The 10,540-nt window shown below is 37.1% G+C and overlaps 1 protein-coding gene across 1 annotated transcript; it reads right to left on the reverse strand.

Moving 5' to 3' along the window:
• Window positions 1-8,302: 8,302 nt before the first annotated feature.
• LOC113899621 (olfactory receptor 4F3/4F16/4F29-like) lies at window positions 8,303-9,268 on the reverse strand. The gene has a single exon (XM_027552874.1). The coding sequence runs from the start codon at window positions 9,266-9,268 to the stop codon at window positions 8,303-8,305; it is 966 nt and encodes a 321-aa protein (XP_027408675.1).
• Between the last annotated feature and the right edge of the window lie 1,272 nt (window positions 9,269-10,540).

The raw sequence follows: 10,540 nt of genomic DNA on the forward strand, positions 1-10,540 counted from the left end.
TGTTAACATTTTATAATAGATTCAGGTATACACCATAGTTATTCAATATGTTTATAGATTATATACCACACAAAGTTATATTCTTGACTCTATTCCTTGTGCTGTACCTTACACTCCTGTGACTTATTTGTTTTATAACTGGAAGTTTGCACCTCTAAATCCTCTTCATGTGTTTCACCCAAGCCCTCATTCCCTTCCCTTCTGGTAACCAAGTTTGTTCTCTGTATCTGTGAGTCCATTTCTGTTTTGTAATATTTGCTTGTTTTGTTTCTTAGAGTCCATGTATAAGTGAAAACATAACGTATTTGTCTTTCTGTGACTTATTTCACATAGCATAATACTCTGCAGGTTTATCCATGTTGTTGCAAAGTTTAAGGCTAAGTTATATATACCACATCCTCTTTACACATTCACCTGTGGATAGACACAGGTTATTTCCATACTTTCAATATTGTAAATAATGCTGCAGTAAACATTGATGTACATATATGTTTTCAAGATGAGTGATTTCATTTTCTTCCAACAAACACCCAAGAGTGGAATTGCTGAATCATGTGTTATTTTTATTTTTAATTTTTGGAAAACTTCCATACTGTTTTCCATAGCGGCTACACCAATTTACATTCCCACCAACAGTGTACTAGGATTCCCTTTTCTCCACAACCTCACCAATACTTGTTATTTCTTGTGTCTTTTCTGATAGCCATTCTGACTGGTATGAGGTTCTACATAGTTACGGTTTTGATTTGCATTTTCCTGATGTGATATTGAGCACTTTTCCATGTGTCTATTGGCCATATGTATGTCTTTTTTGTGGGGAAAAAATGCCTGTTCAGGTCCTCTGCTCATTTTTTCCATCTTTTTGGTATTGAGTTGTGTGAGTTATTTATATAGTTTGGATATTAACCTTTTATCAGATATAATTTCCAAACATCTTGTCCACTTAGTAGATTGCTTTTGCTTTTCTATTTTATTGGTGGTTTCCTTCTTTGTGCAAAAGCTTTTTGGTTTTTTCTTTTTTTAGTTTGATGTAATCCCATTGCTTACTTTTGTTTTTGTTGCCCTTGCTTGAGGAGACGGATCCAAAAAAAATATTACTAAGACTGACTTAAAGAGCAACTAAATATGAAGACAGCAGGTCATGTTTTCTCCTAGGTGTTTCATGGTTTCGGGGCTGATCTTTAAGTTTTTAATTCATTTTGAGTTTATTTTTATATTGGGTGTGACAAAATGATATAGTTTCATTTCTTTACACGTAGCTGTCCCGTTTTCCCAACATTGTCTATTCCCCACTGTATATTCTTTTCTCCTTTGGCCATAGGCTAGTTGACTGCATTTGCATGTCTGGGCTTTCTATTCTGTTCCACTGATCTATGTGTCTGTTTCTGTGCCAGTATCATGCTGTTTTGATTACTATGGCTGTGTGTACATGCTCAGTCTTGTCCAACTCTTTGTGACCCCATGGACTGTAGCCCGCCAAGTGCCTCTGTCCATGAGATTCTCCAGGTAAGAATACTGGAGTGGGCTGCCACGCCCTCCTCCAGGGGATCTTCCCAACCCAGGGATTGAACTCACGTCTCCTGCAGCTCCTACACTGGCAGGCAGATGCATTACCACTAAGCCACCTGGGAAGCTGTAGCATTGTAGTATAGTTTGAGGTCAGAGAGTATGAATACCTCTATTTTATTATTATTATCATTATTATTATTTTGGCTATGCTGGGTCCTCATTGCCATGCATGGGCTTTCTTCAGTTGCAGCGAGCAGGACTGCTCTCTAGTTGCAGTGCATGGACTTCTCATTGTGATGGCTTTTCCTGTTGTGGAGTATGGGCTGTAGGCACACTGGCTTTAGTAAGTGCAGCGTGGAGGCTCAGTAGTTGTGACCCATGGGCTTAGTTGCCCCATGAAATATGGAATCTTCCTAGACCCTAACCCTAGACCAGGGATGGAACCTGTGTCCCCTGCATTGGCAGGTGGATTTTTTACCACTAGACTACCAGGGAAGTCCTCCAATACCTCTAGCTTTGTGTGTATTTCTCAAAATTATTTTGGCTGTTCAGGATATTTCATGGTTCCATACAAATTTAGGGCTTCCCAGTGGCTCAGATGGTAAATAATCTGCCTGAAATGAGGGAGACCTGGGTTCGATCTCTGGGTCAGGAAGATCCCTTGGAGAAGGCAATAGGTACCCATTCCAGTACTCTTGCCTGGAGAATTCCATGGACAGAGGAGCCTGGCAGGCTACAGTCCATGGGATCACAGAGGCAGACATGACTGAACAGCTATCATACAAATTTAATGATTATTTATTCTAGTTCTGTGAAAAATGCCATGGATATTTAGACTGAGAGTGCCCTGAATCTATAGATTTCCTTGGGTGGTATGAACATTTTAATGATATTAATTCTTTCAATCCATGAACACATAATTTCTTTTCATTTATTTGGGTCATCTTCAGTTTCTTTCATGAATACCTTCTAGTTTTCAGATTATAGGTCTTTCACCTCCTTGGTTAAATTTATTCATAGGTATTTTATTCTTTTTTATGCAAATGTAAATAGAATTGCTTTCTTGTTTTCTTTGGATTAGTGTATAATAATGCAACAAATTTCTGTATATTGTTTTTGTATCCTTCAACTTTACTGAATTCATTTATTAGTTCTAATAGTTTTTTGTGGAGTCTTTAGGTTTTTCTACATTTAGTATCATATCATATGCAAATAGTGACATTTTTATTTATTACCTTTTAATTTGAATGCCTTTTCTTTTTCTTGTCTGATCACTGTGGCTAAGACTTCTAACACTATGTTGAATAAAAGTACCAAAAGCAGGCATCCTCATCTGGTTCCTGATCTTAGAAGAAAAGCTTTCAGCTTTTCAACACTGAGTATGCAAATAAATTGTAAAACTGTAAAGATGAAAAAGAGAAATTCCTTAAAAATATATATTCATAGTTTTTCTTGAGTAAGTTCTAATACATTATGCATATTTTAAGTATACATATAAACTTTACAAATGAGCCAAATTAAACTTCATAATGTTTGTAAATATATACTTATTTATTAAAATTATTTTTCAAAAAGGCAAAAGAAGCATAAACCAAAACACCCAGGATATTGATTACATCTGAGTGGGAAGCAGAGTAAAGGAATAGAAGTTAGGAGGATAGGTGCAATGATATAGGTGGGATCAGATCAAATCAGTCACTCAGTTGTGTCCGACTCTTTGCAACCCCATGAATTGCAGCACGCCAGGCCTCCCTGTCCATCACCAACTCCCGGAGTTCACTCAGACTCACGTCCATCGAGTCAGTGATGCCATCCAGCCATCTCATCCTCTGTCGTCCCCTTCTCCTCTTGCCCCCAATCCCTCCCAGCATCAGAGTCTTTTCCAATGAGTCAACTCTTCACATGAGGTGGCCAAAGTACTGGAGTTTCAGCTTTAGCATCATTCCCTCCAAAGAAATCCCGGGGCTGATCTCCTTCAGAATGGACTGGTTGGATCTCCTTGCAGTCCAAGGGACTCTCAAGAGTCTTCTCCAACACCACAGTTTAAAAGCATCAATTCTTCGGCGCTCAGCCTTCTTCACAGTCCAACTCTTGCATCCATACATGACCACAGGAAAAACCATAGCCTTGACTAGACGAACCTTTGTTGGCAAAGTAATGTCTCTGCTTTTCAATATGCTATCTAGGTTGGTCATAACTTTCTTTCCAAGGAGTAAGCATCTTTTAATTTCATGGCTGCAGTCACCATCTGCAGTGATTTTGGAGCCCAGAAAAATAAAGTCTGACACTGTTTCCACTGTTTCCCCATCTATTTCCCATGAAGTGGTGGGACCGGATGCCATGATCTTAGTTTTCTGAATGTTGAGCTTTAAGCCAACTTTTTCACTCTCCACTTTCACTTTCATCAAGAGGCTTTTTAGTTCCTCTTCACTTTCTGCCATAAGGGTGGTGTCATCTGCATATCTGAGGTTATTGATATTTCTCCCAGCAATCTTGATTCCAGCTTGTGTTTCTTCCAGTCCAGCGTTTCTCATGATGTACTTTGCATATAAGTTAAATAAACAGGGTGACAGTATACAGCCTTTATGTACACCTTTTCCTATTTGAAACCAGTTTGTTGTTCCATGTCCAGTTCTAACTGTTGCTTCCTGACCTGCATACAAATTTCTCAAGAGTCAGATCAGGTGGTCTGGTATTCCCATCTCTTTCAGAATGTTCCACAGTTTATTGTGATCCACACAGTCAACGGCTTTGGCATAGTCAATAAAGCAGAAATAGATGTTTTTCTGGAACTCTCTTGCTTTTTCCGATCACAGGTATTGTACTTTCTAAATTAAATATGTGCTACATGTTTTATAAATATGTAATATTTTATAACAAAAATTAAGAAAATTTTAACTGGATCAGTAAATAACAATTTTGTTTTTAGGTTTATAAAGATTCAACTTAATTATACATCCACCTTTTGCAAAGGTGGGAGCAACTAGTCCTCTAATTCACTGCTGGTGAAGAAATTTTAAATTGACCCAACCATTTTAGAGGACAATTTTGCAATATATAATGAAACCTTACAAATATATTTTAGCAAAGTTATTTCATTTCTATTAAGTTGTCATGAGGAAGGAATCAAAGCTGTATATATAGAATGAGATATATCAAGGTCTTTCATAGTAGTACTGCTGGTAACTGATAAGTGGAAATAAATGTCAGCAATAAAGTTTTGACTAAAGCAAAATAACTCTGCCCATTCAATTACCACATAGCCACTAAGAACGATATGCTAGAAGTATATACATCAGCATGAAAAGATTTACATATTGTATTGTTAAGTGAGTTGTGGAATAGTGTGATATTATTTTGTATAATTTGTAAATGCATGCTAAGTCACTTTAGTCATGTCAGACTCTTTGTGACCCTATGGACTGTAGCCAGCCATGTTCCTCTATGGGATTCTCCACTCAATAATACTGGAGTGGGCTGCCATGCCCTCCTCCAGGGGATCTTCCTGACCCAGGGATCAAACCCATGACTGCTGTATTGGCAGATGGATTCTTTACCACTAGCACCATGTGGGAAGCCCAAGTACATAAATAAATATCTCAAAAGAAACATAACAGAATTTTAACTGTTATGTTTGAGTGGGATTATTTTTGGTGACTTTTTTCCTTTTCTTCTTTGTGATTCTCTATATTTAAGCTGTAAATGTACTTTAGACTCCACTAGTTTGTTATCCTAAAAAAGTTAACACAAAAGTGTTTGTGGTAAATCTGCCAGATTTTCCCATTCTTTTCCATGCCTTGTGATTCAGAAGGAAAGAGATGGTTTTTTCTCTTTCTCAGCTTTTATTTACCATTGCTCTTTGCACAAATAATTGTTGACTTTCTACTCTAAGTCAGGCAAATTTTACTGACTTCCTGCTATAAAATGGGTATCCCTCTAGGTACAAAGGGCTTCCCAGTTGGTGCTAGTGGTAAACAACCCTCCTGCCAATGCATGAGACTTAAAAGACATAGATTCGATCCCTGGATCAGAAAGATCCCATGGAGGAGGGCAGGACAACCCACTCCAGTATTCTTGCCTGGAGAATCCCATGGACAGGAGACCCTGGTGGGCTAAAGTTCACAGGGTCACACAGAGTTGGACATGACTGAAGCGACTTAGCATGCATGCACGCTAGGTACAAATAACAAAAATTCTTACTTCCGGATTTATGGACCTTTCTTTCCAATGGGAGAAAAAAAACTAACAAAGCAATCTCTCAAATAGATTAAAGAAAAAGTCATGAAGATATTAAACAAAGCATATGGTAGAGAATAACTAGAGTAGTAAGGCAAAAGAGAACTTCCTTAGATAAGAAGTGTTTTTCTGGTGTTGGCCTTCAAGCTGATATCTGAATGATGAGAAGGAACCGGCCCTACATTTACCTAGGCAAAACTCTCCACAGGTGAAGTGAAGGGCCAGTGTACAGGTTTCAGACCATGAGCTTGGTATACTCAAGCAACAAAGTCCAAAATGGCTAAGAAGAAGGAAAAGGCTCAATGAAGTTGGCAGGGTCAAATCTTTTCAGGCTTCATGGACCCTGGTTAGGCAACAAGGTAGAGTAGGTATCCATCCTCTGTCATGCTGTGGCATCAGTCTACCCCTAGCCTTCAGAGCTCTCCAGGAGCTTCCCTCCTTCCCAAGGCATGCACTTCCCTCAGAAGATGAGTCAGCATGACTTCTAACTCCATTCCATAATGTTCACAAGTTCATGAATCCCCTCTACTCAAACCTTTTTGTTCAGTCTGCTCACCCTACCACACTCCTTACTTACTTGCAATGATTTTTGCCTCAGAGATCCTTTGTCCCTTCCTAAAATCAAGTTGTATACTTCTAACACAGTTTTCTACAGCTCCTGACACAGGATTTAGATACAGGAAATATTTGGTATATTTTCTGATTAATTGAATTTCTATTTATGTAATTTTTTGCATAGGCTAGTCTGCTTGATTATTTCTTCCAGAACATTAAAAAGCACCATAGAAAAATAAAGAGGAAGGATATATATATACACAAAGACATACAACTCAACCACAAAAAAGAGTGAAATACTGCCATTTGCAGCAACATAAATGGACTTAAAGAATATGCTTAGTGAAATGTCAGAGAGAGACAAATACAACATGATATCACTCATATATGGTCTAAAAATTATACAAGTGAATCTGTATACAAAGCAGAAATAGACTCATAGACATAGAAAATAAATTTATGGTTACCAAGGAGGAGAGGAGGAATAAATTAGAATTATGGGATTAAGAGATACAAAAAATACTACACAAGAATAAATAAGCAATGAGGATTTACTGTATAGCACAGGGAATTATACTCAGTCTTATAATAACCTATAATGGAATATAATCAGAAAAAATCACTATGCTATACATCTGAAACTAATATTGTAAATCAACTATACTCCAGTTAAATAATAAAAACAGGCTTTCCTTTTAAAAAAAAGAACAGTGAGATACTCTTTGAATACTTACTTATACTATTTCTGAATAGTATATTTATTTTTTAATAATTACATGCAACATTTTAACACATGAAAAGTTTAATATGTTTCTTCATTATACAGTTCAGTAATAGATTTTCTTTTTATTTCTTCATTTATACAGTTTTGTAATAAATTTTCTTTTGTAATTTCTATACTTTGTTTTATTTAGTTATTAGCCTCATTCTCATAATATGGACATCTTTTCCTTTTTAATTCAGTATTCCTTTTTATCTACAAAATATTCAGTCCATTTATAATCATTTAGTCTCACATAGTTACCATTGTCATATAAAAATAGTGACTCTTGTTTAGGAAAAATCATAAACACTGAGGAGTAGAAATTTACATGACCAGGTCTCAAAACATTTGATTAATTAATAATATTAATGCCTCCTGAGTTGTCACTCTATGAGTTATCCGAAATTTAATATTCCAATCCTAACTACATTAAAAAAACCTTATTATTAATTAAATCTGAGTGTGGATGGCAAAATTCAGATGTGAGAAGCCTCAAATTCTCAAAGCTATGTAGGCAGTTTATTTTTTGGTTTTGTTTTTTCTTCTGGGTATATAGACACTGAGAAACACAAAGGGCTCAAAGAGCGGTACATATGTATACCGGAAGAGCCACATCTTTGAGAATTGCTACCTAAGAGAAGAGTATCCAACATTTTGTTTTAATAGAAAATGTGCCCATTATATGAGACATGAGCCTTTACCAACATCTATAATAAAAACTAATAAGGACGTTATATTCCACTGCTGAATTTACTGTGCATGTGTGTTCAGTCACTTTAGTCATGTCCGACTCTTTGCAACCCTATGGACTGTAGCCCACCAGGCACCTCTGTCCGTGGGTTTCCATGCCCTCCTCCTAGTGGATATTCCCAACTCAGGGATTGAACCTGCATCTCCTTCACTGCAGGCAGATTCTTTACTGCTGAGCTACTGAAGAAGCCTGCTGAATTTACTATTCTCTAATGTTTTCAGATTCCTTAGAGTAAGTGTCCCTATGAAAAACTGACCAGCTCAGAACACAATCCCTGAGGAGAGATTTCACAGTGGATACTGAAAATCTTAAATACACTGAAATATTTATGAAACGTCTTCCCAACCCAGGGATCAAACCCGTATCTCCTGCTTACAGCCAGATTCTTTACCACTGAGCCACCAGGGAAGCCCAAACATCATTAAATACATTGAAAATATATATGAAAAGTGTAATTAAAAGAGGACAATTTCCAAGAATAGTCAAGCTCAATCTGAATTTCTTGAATTGTGCATGAAAAAACTCTTCTTAAAACTTAAAACCTTACCAAACAGTCTCCTCATTGCCATCTTCATCTCCTTATTTCTAAGTGTGTAGATAATAGGATTCATAAAAGGAGTAATAAGAGCATCAAAGATGGCTAAAAATTTATCTATGGGTAAGGTAGGGAATGGCCACACATAGACAATAATGCAAGGGCCAAAGAAAAAAACTACCACAGTGATGTGAGCTGAGAGGGTAGAAAGGGCCTTGGATGAACCACCTGAAGAGTGTTTGCGAACCGTGACCAGGATGAAGATGTAAGACACAATCAGGATAAAGAAGGTGCCCATGGAGATGAAACCACTGTTGGCAGTGACCAGAAACTCCAATCTATACGTGTCTGTACATGCAAGCTTGATGAACCGAGGAAAATCACAGTAAAAGCTATCCATTTCATTGGGGCCACAAAAGGGTAAGTTGACAACAAAAGCCAGCTGGGCCACAGAGTGGATGAGTCCAATGGTCCAAGCAACAGCCAGAAGAGAAGTGCACATTCTTAGGCTCATGATGGTCGGGTAGTGGAGCGGCTTACAGATGGCAACATACCGGTCATAGGCCATGACTGTGAGCAGCACCATCTCTGCACCCCCAACAGTGTGAATAAAGAACATCTGAGTGATGCAGCCTCTGAAGGAGATGACTTTGTGTCTTCTGAAAAGGTCAGAAATCATCTTTGGGGTTGCAATGCTGGAAACACCTGTGTCAATGAAGGAGAGATTTGCCAACAAAAAGTACATGGGGGAATGTAAATGGTGGTCTGAGAGAATTGTGAGCACAATGAGAAGGTTTCCCAACATACTCGCTATATAAAATAATGTGAACAATAGAAAAAGAAGAATCTGGACCTCCCAAGAACTGGTGAGTCCCTGCAGCAAAAATTCAGACACCACTGAGCGATTTCCGCCATCCATCAACTTCATGCACAAGGCTGACCCTGAGGTTAACTAAAGAACATAAGAGGGAGACAGACATAATCAGTAAGTTGGAAAGAAAGTCCTTGCAAAAATGTCAGAAAGATCATCTTGCCATTTCAGAGTTACTTAGAGTTTACACAGTACAAGTAGAACAAAGAGCCAGAATCAGAAATGTCCCCTGCATAAATCTTTGATATCATTTAATCATGTACCTCAAATTTAGTTTGGGCTTCAGTGTCTAAACAAGAAAGGAAAATATAGACAAAAGCACCTTTGGATTTAGAGAGAGGTAACTCAGGAAATAGAGAGATTTGTACTTCCAAATTTCTCTCCTGAAATACGCCACAGAATGAAAACATGTACAAAAAGGTACAGAAAGCTGTCTGGAGAGGTGCTCTAATTTATTCTTTGTAATAGCTGCCTGATTCACAGTGTGGATAGACCATAATTTATTTATTAATTTCCCTGCTAATAAGCATTTACCTAGTTTCTAGTTTGGGGAGCCCTACAAACAATGCTACAAATATCTTTACACACACATCCTTCTGTATTAATTTTTTCTTTCATGGCATCAACGCTTAAAATGAGATTACTGGGTCAAAATACATATATTCTTAATTTGGGTAGTTTTGCTTGATTGCGTTCCCAAAAGGCTATAATAGACATATATTTCCACAAGAATAAATGTTGACACTTTTTAAATTGTTGCCAGTGTAGTGAGTGAAAAGTTATAGTTCATTGTTACTCTAATTTTCATTGTCTGACAATCAAAAAATTTGAACATATTTTCTTGCAGTTTGGATTTGCTCTTCTGTGAATTACCTTTCCGTGTATTTTCCTATTTCTTATTGTGCTTTTTCTTGTCATTTGTAAGAGCTCTTTTTATATTGTAAATGTTAAGTTTTTGTCATTTATTATATTTTTAAATTAATTATCTGTTGTTTTGTTTTATGATTTCTTCGGCTATACCCAAGTTGTATGATTTAAATATTATATGATTAAATACAGCTCTCACTTGCCTTACAGCTACTGAATTTAGTCTCAGTTACCATCTCGTTTGTTCCTGGATCATACATATCCTTAGATTTTCTTTCAATATTTTATTGTATTTTGTTTTCTGTTTAGAACTGTGCTCTATTATATTTGTATATGTTTTAAAATACCAGTCCACTTTTAATTTCTTCCAGGTATAATAGAATTGTAATGGCACCACGTAATGGCTGCTGCTGCTGCTGCTGCTGCTAAGTCGCTTCAGTCGTGTCTGACTCT

This window comes from Bos indicus x Bos taurus, chromosome 10, assembly GCF_003369695.1.
Source record: "Bos indicus x Bos taurus breed Angus x Brahman F1 hybrid chromosome 10, Bos_hybrid_MaternalHap_v2.0, whole genome shotgun sequence".
Classification (NCBI taxonomy): Eukaryota; Metazoa; Chordata; class Mammalia; order Artiodactyla; family Bovidae; genus Bos; species Bos indicus x Bos taurus.

Excerpts from the sequence above, each read along its gene's own strand:
- LOC113899621 (XM_027552874.1), bottom strand. The coding sequence starts at position 9,268 with ATGGATGGCGGAAATCGCTCAGTGGTGTCTGAATTTTTGCTGCAGGGA.